This window comes from Hemicordylus capensis, chromosome 3 (genome assembly GCF_027244095.1).
Source record: "Hemicordylus capensis ecotype Gifberg chromosome 3, rHemCap1.1.pri, whole genome shotgun sequence".
NCBI classification, from domain to species: Eukaryota; Metazoa; Chordata; class Lepidosauria; order Squamata; family Cordylidae; genus Hemicordylus; species Hemicordylus capensis.
The window spans coordinates 9,364,027-9,379,674 of record NC_069659.1 but is presented as its reverse complement, the minus strand read 5'-3'; the positions used below and the strand labels follow the sequence as shown (position 1 = coordinate 9,379,674).

At 48.0% G+C, this 15,648-nt stretch overlaps 1 protein-coding gene across 3 annotated transcripts in view; it reads right to left on the bottom strand.

The window, feature by feature from the left end:
• Positions 1 to 1,996: 1,996 nt before the first annotated feature.
• CAPN5 (calpain 5) overlaps positions 1,997 to 15,648 on the bottom strand; it is a 107,232-nt gene continuing 93,580 nt past the window's right edge. For 2 of the 3 annotated variants that reach the window (XM_053312091.1, XM_053312092.1), the window contains 5 exons: positions 14,976 to 15,098; positions 12,449 to 12,645; positions 11,246 to 11,367; positions 8,406 to 8,542; positions 1,997 to 6,373 (listed from right to left, as the gene is read on the bottom strand). In XM_053312091.1, coding sequence (XP_053168066.1) covers positions 6,191 to 6,373; positions 8,406 to 8,542; positions 11,246 to 11,367; positions 12,449 to 12,645; positions 14,976 to 15,098 — 762 coding nt within the window. In that variant the 3' untranslated portion in view covers positions 1,997 to 6,190. The remainder of the gene's footprint in view (positions 6,374 to 8,405; positions 8,543 to 11,245; positions 11,368 to 12,448; positions 12,646 to 14,975; positions 15,099 to 15,648) is intronic. The other variant, XR_008320160.1, reaches the window with a different exon arrangement.

Genomic DNA, 15,648 nt, shown 5'->3' with positions numbered 1-15,648 from the left:
ACTTTTAAAACCCAGTATTAAATTTTTTTTTTTTAAAAAAAATAGAAATCTAATTAAACGCCTGGGTGAATAAATGTGCTCGCACATGTGCATGTTGGGTGGGTGCGTGAATGTGTGCCAGTTACTTCTGGCCACTTCTGGTACAAGTATGTAGTACACCGTTCTGGGCTCCTTGAAGGAGGAGTGGGATATAAATGTAAAATAAATAAACAAATAAATAACCGAGTGCTGGTGAACAGCAGAGGGAGGGGTGAGTGCACCCTCTCCCACCCTTAAAGTTTGACACCCCCCCCGCCTTCGAACCTTCCAGTGTTCGAACCTGTTTGGAAGCCCGTAAAAGGTCCTACGGACAGGTTCGTGCACATCCCTAGAATGAAGGAGAGGCTTCACCCACTTTACATCCTCATCAAGAAAATTTACATCTAACTGCAGCAAGTCCGAAGGAGGTCCAAATATTATCTTGACTGTATTATAGGTTTTTTGGGTGGAAGGTGGGTTTTGCATGGATTCTTTTCTTTTTTCATTTTGTTATTCTGTACTATTGCAGATGCCAAGGGTTCTCAGACTTGGGTCCTCAGATGTTGTTGGACTACAGATCCTATCATCCCCACCCACCATGGCTACTGCAAACTCCAACATCTGGGGACCCCTTAGCATATGGGGCTGGACTAGGGCTGCACAACTTTGGCCCTCCAGCTGACTACAACTCCCATCCAGCGTTCGCTGTAACAGGGATTCCCAGATGTTGTTGCCTACAACTCCCAGAATCCCCAAGCAAAAGTCATTGAAGCTGGGGATTCTGGGAGTTGTAGTCAACAACATCTGGGAATCCCTATTAGAAGGAACACTGCTCCCATAATCCCCAGCCACAGTGGCCAATAGTCAGGGATGATGGGAACTGTAGGCCAACATCTGCAGGAGGACCAAAGTTGGGCACCTCTGGATTAGACACATTCATGGAGGATGGGTATCTATGTCCATGGCTATTAGGCAGTGTTGATAGGCCTATCCATGGCTACTGAGATATCATTATGGCTATATGGAGCCTCCATGTTCAGAAGCAATATACCAGATACTGGGGACATCAGGAGAAGGTTATTGCCTTCATGGCTTACTCAGGAGCCTCCTGGAGGCATCGGGTTGGCCATCACAGGACGCAGGATGCTTGGCTAGATAGACCTTAAGTCCGATCCTGCAGGGCTGTTACCATATTTACCTGAATATTTACCTGAATAGAAGATGACTCTGAAGTTAAGACGACCCCTTAAAAAGTAGAGGTTAAATACTGGTTATACCTGCATTTACTCAAAAGGAACAGGACTCTGAATTTAAGACAACCTCCTGATTTCCAATATCAAAACACTTGGGGGGTGGGGAAACTTGGATTCAGTTAAATACAGTATGTTATCAGGAGAATGTTGATGGACGGATACTTTTAGCATTAAAAGGAGGCTCAGAAGCTTCCAAAAGAGCTTACTTTTGGCAAGTAACTTACTAAACTCACTTTTCGGACTTTTTCACTGCTCCTTTGGGAAGCTGTTTTTCAGCACAATGTTTATGTTCTCCACCAGGACATGCTCCCAGCTGATCAGGGATCACATTGTGAACAGGATAAGTTCACAGAGCCAAACAGCTAATCCTATTTGGCATCGTGGCAATGTTACTGGCGGAAAGCATAGCCAATTCCGAATGAGGGCAATCATGTACCACGTTGCCCTCCACTCTGGATGAACAGGGAATATGTATCAGGCAGGAGAAGAAGGGGATTGGAGCTGCTGTGGAGTGAAATGTCCCCCTTGTTAACAGCCCCCCTCATCACTGAAAGTGGAACGTGCTTTTTGTTGCTTGAGAACATGACTGCAAACCTGATAGATCCATTTTGAATCAGCCCTTGTATTATGCCCATCCAAAGACCACCTGTTTGTCTTGCAACAACATAATGCTTTGGAGTGGGAAGACAAAACCAGAGTCACATAGTTATTGAGAGATGGAACAATTGTTTCATTTTGGCTTTTAATTGCAAATCTTATACACAGCCAGATATTTCAATGCTTTTAAAATTTTGTATCCCAAGACACCCCCCGATCTGCATTCATACATGTCATGAAGCATTTATTGGATAAAGTGCAAGTGATTAGACTTCATACGATACAAAATGACAGATGTAAACCAAAAGTGTCACCTACGGAATATTCCAGATACTGATTGTCACTCTCCCTTGCCCTGCCCACCAGAATCTCAGTTTGGCTAAGAAATAACAACCATGAGAATGATGGTTTGGTAGCCTTCTACTCATATATACCCAAATCAGGGGTTCTCAACCTTGGGTCCCCAGAAGTTGATGGACTACAACTCCCATCATCCCCAGCCACAGTGGCCTTTGGGCAGTGTGGTCAGGGATGAGGGGAGTTGTAGTTCAACATCATCTGGGGACCAAGTCGGAGAACCCTTGGCCCAAACAGTTATAGAGGCATTGCCACACAAACCCCCGGACTTAATCCTCCCTATTAGTTCCTGGAGGAAAGCAGTGAAGGAACTTATGGCTATAATATTAAGCGTTCATGGCTGTTTTTAAAAGAGAAGTAAACAAAACGACTGCAGGTATTTTGGTCCCAATAAACCATGATGAATTTGAAAACCATCTCTTGGTGCTATGGCTTGGTGCTCCTGGGTTTGATTCGCTGCCCGTCTCCCACGAAATGCAGAACTTGTATTAACATAGTCGGGCGTACTGCGCTAGAGGCGTTTAACTCCCTCCCACTGTGTTTCCCCTGCTAACTAAAAGTACCTTTGCACCTTTTTTTTTGCTAAAAAAAAAAGGTGCAAAGAGGCACCTTTTAAGGTGCTGATTCTCTTCTATTTAGCAGGGGGAGAGCAACTGGCCCTATCCATCCCCAACACAGCCTCTCTCCAGTGGCTGTTGCTGGTGTATGCCTTATATTTCTCTTTTGATTGAGCCCTTCATGGATTGGAAAACATCATATTGATTGATTGATTGATTGATTGATTTGATTTGATTTTTATACCGCCCTTCCAAAATGGCTTCCAAATAAAAAACACCTTATTCATTTAATTATTTATTTTGATTTTCTGTTTAATTTGTTTAATTATTTATTTTGATTTTCTGTTTAAACCACTTTGGAAACTTTTGTTGAAAAGCAATATATAAGTAGTAGTTTCCATGCACTTCATCCACCCCCTGCAAGGGGAAGAGCTACCTATTGGGCAATATCATATGGCTGAGTCCTTCTTGGACTGTACCACTTCAGTTGGCAGGTGCAGAAACAGCATGTTTCGTACTCCTCAAAACAGAAAATAAATACACCACCCTTCCTTGCATGTAGAAAAGAAACACATCGCCAGGAGGAAAGCTAGACTAGAATCTCTCTTTCCGATAGTTTTCCCCATGCAGGCAATTTTTTAATCTGGGGAAAGAATGAAAAAATGTAATTCCCAAAGGCCATTTTATTACCATGAACAGTGAATGTGGGTCAATAGTCCCACAGTCAATCTTGAGTTCTAAATGGTAACCAAATGGCCGAAGTGGCTCAAGATAGCGATGCGCCCAGAATGCGGTTCGAAGCACGGTTCGAGCACTTAATTAAATTTAAATTTAAAAGGGAACTTTAAGAAAACGGAGAGCAGGTACTTGTCTGCTCTCCGCTGCCCCTTCCAGCTTCCTGCTGGGGTGGCGGCGCGTGTCTCAAAAAGCCCTGCGCATCATCAGCACACACATGGCGCCCGCGCAGATGCAGGAAGCTGGAAGGGGCGGTGCTTCAAGTTGGCTTCAAGTTCCCTTTTGAATCCGAACCACACCTCCCTAGCTCAAGGTGTGAAACGATTCTGTTGTTGCAGTGGCCAACTCAAGAGATGTGCCCTAGAATCCTCTCTTGCATCTGTCCGGCTCATGGGGGTGGCGGTGGTAATAGTAGAGCACCCATCTTGGAGTGGATGCAGAGGCTGACTTCTGAAAGCACCAGCACCGCAGGAGCCCAGTGGCTTTAACTCTCTCATGCCATGCCAGACCAGAGATCCATCCAGCCCAGTGCTATCTATTCTGACACAGGTTACCTAAGAACCTGCCTTCTAGTGGACTGGACTGTTCGTCCGGCTAGCTCAGAATTAGCTGCACCAGGGGCAGGCAACCTTGGCTCCCCAGCTGTTGCTGAACTACAACTCCCATCAACCCCAGCCACAGTCCAACAACAGCCAAAGAACCAAGGTTGCCTGCCCTGGGTCTACACTGATTGGCAGCATCTCTCCAGAGCTTGAAGCATAGGTCTTTCCCGGCCCTCCCTGGCGATGCTGCCAGGCATTGAACCTGGGACCGTCTCCATGCCAAGCGAGTGGATGCTCTTCCATTTAGCTATGGCCCTTCCCCTTACAGCTCTTTCTGACTGGCAGCAGCTCTCTGAGTTCTCAGGTAGCAACTCTTTCTCAGCCCATTTACCTGAGATAACATTTTTGGTGGAGACAGAATCTGAAAAGGTCTATGTGCCAAAGGCATGCTTTGCTACTGGATGATGATGGGGCCATGAGCCCTCTCTTGCAGATAACAAGGGGAGGAGAGCTGGCCTTGAGGTAGCAAGCATGAATTGTCCCGTTTGCTAAGCCGGGTCTGCCCTGGTTTGCATTTGGATGGACGGCTACATGTGAGCACTGCCTGCTGTCAGATGTTCTCCTCAGGGGATGGGGCCATAGACCACTCATATAGCATCTGCTCTGCATGCAGAAGGTCTTGGGTTCACTCCCTGGCAGCATCGCCAGGTCGGGCTAGGAAAGACTCCTGCCTGAAACCTTAGAGAGATGCTGCCAGTCAGTGTAGACAATACGGAGCTAAATGGAACAACGGTCTGACTCAGTATAAGGCAGCTTCCTATGTTCCTATGTAGGTGATCAATTCCTGGAGGGTGTCCCAAATGCCCACTTGAAGCCTTTTCTATCTAGATTCTATGTGTGGAAGACCTCTGTGGAAGACGGCTGCAGGATGCACCTTCAAGACTAGCCATCAGAGCATACAGAAGATTGTGTGGAATGTCTCCGTAGATCAGCAGAGCTGTCACAAAACACTCCCAATCTCACCTAACTGGATTTCCCTTCTAGGAGATGGGTTCTCCCACTCAGATCCCCAGATGGCGTTGAGTTACAACTCCTTCAGCCGTTGTGGCTGGGCATGATGGGTGCTGTAGTCCAACATCTAAGCACCCACAAGGCTGAGAACCCCAGCTCTAGGGCAAAACAGTGGACACCAAAGAGGCGAGGTCCGTATAAGCCCCACACGTCTTTTTCAGAACGATGACCTCTCTGTTCACATGGAGCTTGTGATCACATTAGGATTCTTTCCCATTCTGTTGCAAGGCCTCAGGTCTGTGCGTATGCTGCAGTTCTGTGAGATACCTCGGCATGGTATTCTGTTTCCTAAGAAATCTCAGTTTTTAACCCCCCCCCCCCCCACACACAAAAGGAGCAAATTTCTCCATGCCTGTGCACTCCTATTGCTGTTGAAACTGGACGCTTGCCTCCTTTTTCCTATGCAATTGGGACAGATCTGGGTTTACACAGAAGGAGCGACTATTGCACTAAAAGAGTAAACTAAGCAAGTAAAGATGTCGGTCGAGGGATGGCTGGAGGCACCCTAGGCAGCTCAGACAGCAGAATGTGCTTCCTGCCCAAATCCTGGCAACAAAGATTAATATATCCAAGTTAATAAAAGAGCCCTTCGGTAAACTTGGCAATGTTTTTTCCCTGGGATGGGACGGCACATCCCAGCCACGCATGTGCGCATGAGAGACACCGCTCTCTGTGTAAACGTACAGCCCTGTGGCGCTGAAAGTGCGACAGCCACCAAAGAGCGGGATTGGTTTGAGGCCTATCCAAAACACCCCGCTGTCCGTCAAAGGCGACAGATCATGCCTCGGACATATTAAACGAACAACAGCAACAAAAAGGATTTTGGCTTCTGGAAAAGGCACCTTTTTAGAAAACTTAAAAAAAATAAACTGAAAACTGAAAACATGAGAGGGGTCCCCCGCCCCCACCCCTAGAAAGTGGATGCATGCACAGTACATATACATTGGCAGGCATATATATATAATTATACATATATATGTGTATACATATATATATACTGCATATCGCAACATTCTACACATGTCTCCCGATGGCACAAAAGAAAGAGTCCTCGTGTCGTTTAGACATTTGTGAGGATGCTGCTGGTGAGAAGCTGCACCTTCAGAGTTCCTGGGAGTTCGCTGGCCCGCTTGTTGCCTTTGTCCTGGAGATGGAGCATGTGTAGGGACTGAAGGTCATTGGGGTCAGCCGTAAGGCCCACCTGGCCCAGGAATTCGTCACTTATAATGTTGTGGTTCCAGACCTGCAGGGAGAGACACAGAAGAGGGGTGGTCAACTTGGCGAGAAAAAAATGCTCTCCGAGGCAATCCTGTGCCTCCAGATACCATGCCTGTGAGTGCTGCAAGATCTTCCCCTTATTATTTATTTATTTGGTACATTTATATACCGCCCCATACAAAAAGATCCCTGGGCAGTTCACAATATAAAACCATTAAAACATTAACAGAATTAAAACAATTTAAAATACAATAAAACCTCTAAAACCAAAGTTTAAAACAATACACTAAAAAGCCTGACTAAAGGTAAAGGTAAAGTGTGCTGTCAAGTCGATTTCAACTCCTGGTGCCCACAGAGCCCTGTGCTTTTCTTTAGTAGAATGCAGGATGGGTTTACCATTGCCTTCTCCTGCACAGTATGAGATGATGCCTTTCAGCATCTTCCTATAGATAGAGTAACAGCGAGGATCCGAACCGGCAACCTTCTGCTTGTGAGTCACGCATTTCCCCACTGCACCACTTAAGGTGAAAAGCTTGACTAAACAGGTATGTTTTTAGTGCCTTCTTTAAAACATTCAGAGAAGGAGAAACTCTAATTTGGTTAAGAAGTGCTTTCCAGAGTCCCGGGGCAACTCTAGAAAAGGCCCGGACTCGAGTCGCCACCAACCGAGCCGGTGGCAACCGCAACCAGACCTCCCCAGGTGATATTAACAGCTGGTGAGGTTGATGAAGAAGAAGGTGCACCCAGCCATTGAAGAAATTGCTCACCTTAGAGGATGAGCTCATGGCTCAGTGGAAGAGCATCTACATGCGTGGATGCAGAAGGTCCTCCTCCCAGGCTAAATCCTTGGCAGCATCTCCAGTATGGCTGGGAAAGACTCCTGCCTGAAATCTTGGAAAGCTGCTGCCAATCAGTGCAGACAATACTGAGCTGGATGGACCAAGGGTCAGACTCGGTAAAAGGCAGCTTCCTTGGTTCCTGCGTGTCCTATATTCCATGATGCACAACCACAAGGATCCATAGCGGGACACACAGCAGGGAAAACCATTTCCCCGTCCTTTTGCAGCTGCCTGTGCCATCTGAAAACATGACCCTGAGCTGCAAGGGCATATGTATTTTTGGGTGCCACAGGGAGCTTGGGAAGGACAGGGAGTTCACTTTCCCCAGGAGCGTAGGGAGGTTGGCTGCAGCCCTGAGACAGGAGGCACGGGTGGGTGTTGTGCATGTCACTGCCACGTGCCCCCCCCCGCCATGAACTACCCATTGCCACCGAGACCTCTTCCATCTGCGTCAGCACATCAGCACAGGGGGGACTGCTGGCACCAGACACAGACACACGTCCCATCGCGCTCTCCCAGAGGGAGAGGAAGGAAGCACCCAGCCAGCGAAGAAATTGCTCACCTTTGCCAGCTGGGAGGGTGTGACGGGCCACATGTCTGTGTCCAGCGTTGGCAAGGCTCCCTCTGTTGAGGCGGTGGTGCATGCGGTAGGGTTGTGGCCAGCACAGGGTTGTGCATCTGACTGCAGCCTCGGTGGCAGGGGGCAGTGAGGGGGGTGCATTGGGCAAGGAGGCACCCAACCCTCCCCTTCACGGCCCAGGGACATTTATCTCCACCGCCAGTCCAATGGTGGCTACTCCAAGACTTTTCTTCTCTGTTGGCACCTCCACAACTTTAGTCTGGAGCACAACACTGGTGCTTGCTTAGTTAGGATTCCAGCCTAAGTGTCTAGCCCCTATGGTTGGAGGTAAGAGTTAAGACCATTTGTGCGGCCAGTCAGTGGTTGAACGGGTCGCTGGCTCAGTGTGTAGCAACACCCTATGTGAAGCAACTTTTGGAAGAGAGAAAAAGCGGAGAGTTCAGCAAATGCGGCCAAGACAACTTTCTGTAGCTTTTCTCTGCTGTTGTCGAAGGATGCCTTCACATATACACCTGGCAGTAGGCCCAGCCTTGAATATTAGAAAAATTAGATCAGAGAGTGGGTAACAATTGCGTTTTACTTCCTGCTTTTGGGCACTTTGCAGTTGTGAAGCGCTCTCCATCCAAGGAAAGTCTCACCTGAATGATGATGGGGTTCCCTGGCTTCTTGCGGTAGAACAGGCCTTTCACGTCAAATTCTGGCGTCAGGGTGTTTTTCAACACTGGCGAACGGACTTTCTCTCCTTCACATTTTATGATCACATAGGGATCCACTCCTGAGGAAAACAAAAGGACGGTCGATACTTTGAGGAAGGTCTCTAGCAATGAATTTGTCTGGTTTACATCTGCAGCCATCTTAGCTGGTGGACATCACCACTTCTTTACCACAACTCCATATCCCACTGTAACTAAGCTTCAGTCGAGATCACTTGGATAAGTTACTTGCGTTACTTGAGGGCTTGTTCAGCACCCAACCACACACCCTTGCAGACGTGAGTTGGCTTTTCCAGCCAGATCTCACACACAGGTCACATGGCCAGCATGGACCTTGCACAATTTTCGTGCCACCTACTGGCTAGCTCTTACTTGCTGTGATTAGCCCATCACTTTTCTACGTACTACGTAGAAAACGTAGTACTACTAGTAGTACGTAGTAGTACTACGTACTACTTTTCTACATTCTACGTACCATCACTGTACTACGTATCTGACAGTTAGAGAAAAGGGAAGGTTAATCATAGAAAGCAAGAGCTGGCTGGCTCTGGGGAACACACACAAGAGGTCTCTGCTGGCTGTGTGACCTGAACATGAGAACAACCCTGCTGGATCAAGCCTGAGGCCCAGCTAGTCCAGCATCTTGTTTACCACAGTGGCCCACCAGATGCCTCTGGGAAGCCCCCGGGCAAGAGCTGAGGGCATGCCCTCTCTCCTGCTGTTACTCCCCTGCAACTGGTATATAGAGGGATCTTGCCTCTGAGGCTGGAGGTGGCCTATAGCCTCCAGACTAGTAGCCACTGACAGACCTGTCCTCTGTGAATTTGTCTAAGCCCTTTTTAAAGCCATCCAGGCTGTTGGCTGCCACCACATCTTGTGGCAGAGAATTCCACAGTTTAAGTGTTGTGTGAAAAAGTACTTCCTTTTGTCAGTCCTAAATTTCTTTGACCTGCATGTACCTTCCAGTGGGACCTCACTAGGCACTTTCCAAGTTAGCTGCTCAACAGCAGCAAAATGCTTCCTTTCAGGAAAATCACATTTTGAAACATAAACAGCAGAGGGAGCAGTCTCGTAGAAACCAACAACCCGAAAAAACAGCAACAGTTTTATGCCAGATACACGGCGTCACAGCACCACATCGCAGCGATTAAATTCGAAACAAGGCATCGGAAATGTGAACGGCACCCTGCTCTCAGCGTAGGGACTGCGGTGTCACGACACAGGGAGTGTGGAAGCACACTTCCGAGATCCTCCGTGACCCTGTTGCAGGGTCTAATCTGGAAAGCGCCCTGGGAAAAGTCATGGAAGTCTGTGAGAGTGTGTGGATGCCGAGTGAGCTCTCAAGTAACCCAATTAACTTTAAAGTTACATGTATTTAAGCTTATTTGCAGTAGGATATAGGGTTGGTTTGGAGAGCTAGTCATGCGGTAGTGAGCGTGAATTGCCCCATTTGCTTAGCAGGGTTTGCTTTTGGATCGGTGACAATACATGAGCACTGTCTGCTGCACGATAGTCCCCTTAGGGCAGGGCTGCTCAGCTCCGGCCCTCCTGCAGATGTTGGCCTACAACCCCCACAATCCCTGACTATTGGGCACTGTGGCTGGGGATTATGGGAGTTGTAGTTGTAGCTGGAGGGACAAAGTTGAGCAGCCCTGCCTTAGGAGGTGAGGCAGAAGATCGCAGGCTCACTCCCTGGAATCGCCAGGTAGGGCTGGAAAAAACTTTTGCCGGAAGTATGGGAGAGTTGCTGCCAGTCGGTGCAGGCAATACTAAGCTAGATGGACCAAGGACCTGACTTGGTATAAAGCAGCTCCCCATGTTCCTGTCTAGTGTAGACTCCGAAAGCTCCCACTTTCAACTTACTTGCAAGCTTTTCTCAAAGTGCTGCTTCTTGACACCTGGAAGACCTCCTGGGCGCTTTCCAGTTTAGCTGCTCAACAGCGGCAAAATGCTTCTGTTCAGGCAAACCGCATTCAAAACGTAAATAGCAAAGCGACCAGCAGGGGGAGCAGTCTCGCAAAAACTAACAACCCGAAAAAACAGCAACTTTTTAACGCTGGATATACAGCGTTATAGCACTATATTGCAGCGATTAAATTCGAAACAAGGCATTGGAAATGTGAAAGGACACTGCAGAGATACGGCATGACCCCATTGCAGGGTCTAATCTGGAAAGCGCCCTGGTGCAATTTCTTCACTTGGCTCACTAGATCAGTGGCTCCTTTTAGAGCTAGTCTACTAATCTGCAGTATACCTCCCCTGACGACCAGCCCATGGCAAAACATGCTGGGCTTCAAACTGTTTGGAACCTCTGTGTTCAGAAGTAGTATACCTTTGAATACTAGCTGCTGGGGGAAGCAACAGCAGTATCCCGTACCTCTTGGATTTCTGCTTTGTGGTGCTACTTTTGCGGTGTGTTTTGTTGGAAGTAAGCTCTGAGAGCTGGTCTTGTGGTAGCAATTGTCCCATTTGCTAAGCAGGGTCCATCCTGGTTTACATTTGAATGGGAGACTACATGTGAACACTGTAAGGTATTCTCCTTAGGGGGTAGGGGTCACTCTGGGAAGAAGAGCACCTGCCTGCTTGCCTGCAGAAGGTTCCAAGTTCCCTCCTTGGCAGCATCTCCAAGACAGGGCTGAGAGAGACTCCTGCCTGCAAACTCAGAGAAGTCGCCGCCAGTCTGGGTAGACAATACTGAGCTAGATGGACCTTGGGTCTGACCCGGCAGAAGGCAGCTTCCTATGTTCCTTTGAGAGACTGAATACCTTCTTGGGAGCCTTGGTTCTTCAACCCCGAAGCGGAAATAACATGGACCTGTGACACCAGCTGTGGGTAGCCACACATTCCACTCCAGCAGGTGTGAGGGGGCTCGTCCAGAGTCAGCTCCCTGATAGATGGGGAAAACACGGAGGGGGGAATGAGGTGGCAGGGAGAGAGAAAAAGAGAGAGAGAGAGAGAGATCAGTAACTCCAACTACAGAACTCCAAACATCTCTGTACTAGGATATTCCCATCATGCCTTTCAAGCCCAGGGACTAGGGTTGCCAATTGTCCCGCACTGTGCGGGATGTCCCGACTTTCAGGGGCAGCTTTCTCTCGCTTAATTTTTTTTAAAAAAAACACCAAACTTTTAAAGCTGCCGTTCTGCGGTGGTGGAGCAGGGAGGACGGCGAGACTCAGCAAGAGCTCGTCCCATCTCCCAACTAGGTGGCGTTTGCAGACACACGCCTCCCAAATGAGGAGATCCGGGCCAGAATACACAGAAGCCTGAAACCACTTCTATCATGTCTCCCCTCAGTCGCCTCTTTTCCAAAGTAAAGAGCCGCAGATGCTGTCGCTTGGCCTCATAAGGAAGGTGCTCCAGGCCCCTGATCATCCTGGTTGCCCTCTTCTGCACCTTCCCCAGCTCTACAATGTCCTCCTTAAGATACAGTGACCAGAACTAGTCATCATGCAGGAGTGGACAGCCATCTGTTGGCGATACTCTAGCTCTGGATTTCCTGAATTAAGCAGGGGGTGGACTAGATGGCTTCTGAAATCCCCTCCAACACTATGGTTGTATGAAAGGAAAAATGGAAAAAAACAGCAAAAATAAGCATGTTTTTGCATGCTCCTTTCCCCCTTTGCTTGTCTCCACTTTTTTTTGCACAAGAAAAGCATGAAAAGGCACCAGGATTGAAGGCAGAGAGCACGATCAACAGGAAGGGAAAGAGGAAGGGAAGTGAGGAGGGAAGGGAGGGAGGGAAAGGAGGGAAGGAAAGGGAGGGAGGGAGGGAAAGGAGGGAAGGGAGGGAGGGAAGGGAGAAGGGAGTGAAGGAAAGGGAGCGCAGGAAGGGAAGTGGGGAGGGAGGGAGGGAAAGGAGGGAAGGGAGGGAGGGAAAGAAAGGGAGGGAGGGAAGGGAGAAGGGAGTGAAGGAAAGGGAGGGCAGGAAGGGAAGTGGGGAGGGAGAGAGGAAAGTAGGTCCTTACTGGCAATCTGAAGGCACATCTGTGAACTCCCTGAGAAGGAAATCACCCACATGGCCAGGGTCAAAGGTGGTCGGAATGATGACGTAACGGCCTTCCTTCAGGTCTGTCCTTAAGAAGATGCTGCGAGAGTTGATGTAGATGGAACTGGCAACTTTTGACTGCAAGGCGTGCATCCGGTAAGTTCGATTCAGCTCCACCTGGGTGGGACAAAGCAGAAAACCCACCAGGGAGCTTGTGCCCAACATTCTTCACTGGCGCCGTCTATAGATATGATTTCCAAAAGAGCGTGAGCTGTTACAATCCGTGCAGATGGAGAACCATCTTGGAGCGCCTCCAAGCAAGTGGGAGGCACCGGCAGATTCGGAGAGACCCACAGTTATGTTGGTTTCAGAAAAATCTGAAGAAATCTTTTTCTAAGGAAGGCCAACTCCTTCCACCATGTTAGTCAATGGGACAGAATGTTTGTGAGCTCAGACAGCTAAGACAAGCAGGTGGGTGGAGCTAATGGAACTCAGTGGCAAGGAGTGGGGGGGACGTCCCTTCACTCAGTGGTTCTCACTGGTGGGTGTAGTCTAGATTGAAAGCAGGGTTAAAGCCTCCTTCAGATGTTATAAAATGGAATGTCTGAGGGAGACTTAAGAATTTACTCTCCCTCAATTCCCATGTCCATCTACCATTATAGTCTGCCTTATAATACCATATTTACTCAAATCAAAGATGACTCTGAATTTAAGATCACACCCTTAAAGCGGAGAGGTTATATGCAGGTTATGCAGGCTCTAGAAGGGACTGAGTAGGAACAGTTGTGTAACCTTTTAAAGACATTAAAAACTGCAGTATTATTGTTGGGTGTAAATGTTACTGTTATGGCTTTAAAACACAAACAAAAATAATCTCATTAGTAGTTCCTGGAGCGGTGAAACCAAATCACTTTACTCCTTGCTGATTCATTCTTACTGTATTCACCTAAATCCAAGACTAGGGTTCCCCTGAATTTTTTTGATATTTGAAATTGGGAGGTCATCTTAAATCCAGAGTCCTGTTCCTTTTGAGTAAATGCAGGTATAACCCTGGTCATCTTGGTTGCCCTCTTCTGCACCTGTGCGAGCACTGTACATGTGCGAGTCCTGCGAAGTCCTGCATGGTGTGTGGAAAGGTTTTCCCTCTCTCTCTCATATAGGAGCTGGTCTTGTGGTAGCAAGCATGACTTGTCCCCTTAGCTAAGCAGGGACAGCCCTGGTTGCATATGAATGGGAGACTAGAAGTGTGAGCATTGTAAGAGATTCCCCTCAGGGGATGAAGCCACTCTGGGAGGAGCAGAAGGTCCCAAGTTCCCTCCCTGGCTTCTCCAAGATAGGGCTGAGAGACACTCCTGCCTGCAAACTTGGAAAAGCCGCTGCCAGTCTGTGTAGACAATACTGAGCTAGATGGACCAAGGGTCTGACTCGGTAGAAGGCAGTTTCCTATGTTCCATGAGATCACCTAACATTCTGTGTGTGTGTCCGTCCATGTCTGTGTGTCCCCCATCAACTTTGCAACGCCTGGACCAATATGAACCAAATCAGGTACAGTTGTAGGGACATATAGGACAAACTATACCTCAATGGCATTGTTTGTGATGATTTCATCCACCCCAATTCAAGATGGCAGACACGTAAACTTATGAGGCGCACGTGAGCTAACTTGTGAACTGCCTAACCAATTTGAACCAAATTTGCTACAGCTGTAGGGACACATAGGGATGCCCAAATGGCGTGGTGTGTGATGATGTCACCCCAATCAAAGATGGTGGATGTGTGAACATCTGAGACACAAGTGGGCTAACTTGTGGACTGTCTAACCGATTTGAACCAAATTAGATACAGTTGTAGTGAGTGACACACAGGGACCCCTCAAAAATATGGCACAGGGAAGAGGGAGGGTTGCCAGCAGTCTCCTCTCCTCTCCTCTGGTGCTGCTTGCAAGCTTTGCAAAGCGTATGAGGAGAGGCCCTCTTTGCAAATCTCGCAAGGGTCAGATTGGTCGCGAAGAGCTGCTCTGATGGCAGTGATGGGGGGAGTCTTACTGTCCTGCTTCAGTACCAATAATCCGCCGCCTGAGGCATCTGCCTCATGAAAGCACCGCCTGTGCTTGAAAATGAATGCATTTGACACTAACATGAGGAAGTGAATTGCTGCAGCAGGTAGGGGTGTTGAAGCTGGTCAGAGACTGAAAGGAAGACTATGGTGATGATAAATCTCAGCTCAGCCATGAAGCTAACTGGGTGGCCTTGGGCCAGGCAGTCACCACCTCTCAGCCGAACCATCACACACGATTTTTGTGGGCAGGTGGGAAAATCCCCACGAGAGCCGTCCTAATCTCTACGGAGGAAGGGTGGAATACATACATCAACGTAAAACCAGGAAAGCCTTTTCAGTATACCTCTGACTAGGGTTGGAAGACCATTCTGTGCATCTGCAGGATTTCTGCAGGAAGACAGAATCCAAAATGCACTGCAGGAAGCAGATTCTGACAGCACACCTCTTACCTTGAAGATGTCAAATCCGATAGCTAAATTCTCTCCTTTGCCCTCCTTGCGACTGGTGCGTTTGGGCTTCTGTTGGATGCAGATGAGCACTTCGTCCTCAGCTTTCTTCACATCAAACACATACTGGTGAGAGGTGACGGGGTGGTGGTGGGGGGGAAGAAGTCATTAGGAGGGGAGCATCTGGTTAGTCGCTTCCAAGTTGGGAGTTATAACTGCTATCTTCTGCTCCAGGTAATTCCCATGTCCATTGCATGAAACCAGCCAAGGCGGGGTAATGTTTAGAGTGCTGGACCAAGAGCAGCTAAACCCAGGTTCAAATCTTGGTGCAGCCATGAAACTCATTGGTTGACTTTGATCCCACCGGTGGCTGTTGCTAGTGTCTATCATATCTTTCTTTTTAGATTCTGAGCCCTTTGGGGACAGGGAGCCAACCTTATTTATTTTTATTGCGGGAACTTTTGTTGAAAAGCGGAATATAAACTTTCGTTGGCAGTGACGCCATTTCTACGAGAAAGTAGTCCTATTCAGACATTGTGTTGTACAAGTGTACAGATGTCTTTACACTCGAACATGTTCTTGTGTGAATGACTGTACCTGCGTTCATTTTTAAAGAAGACCTGGGTACAAGCCCCTCAAACTCAGGATGCAAGTAAAAAGTAGACTGCTGTACCTG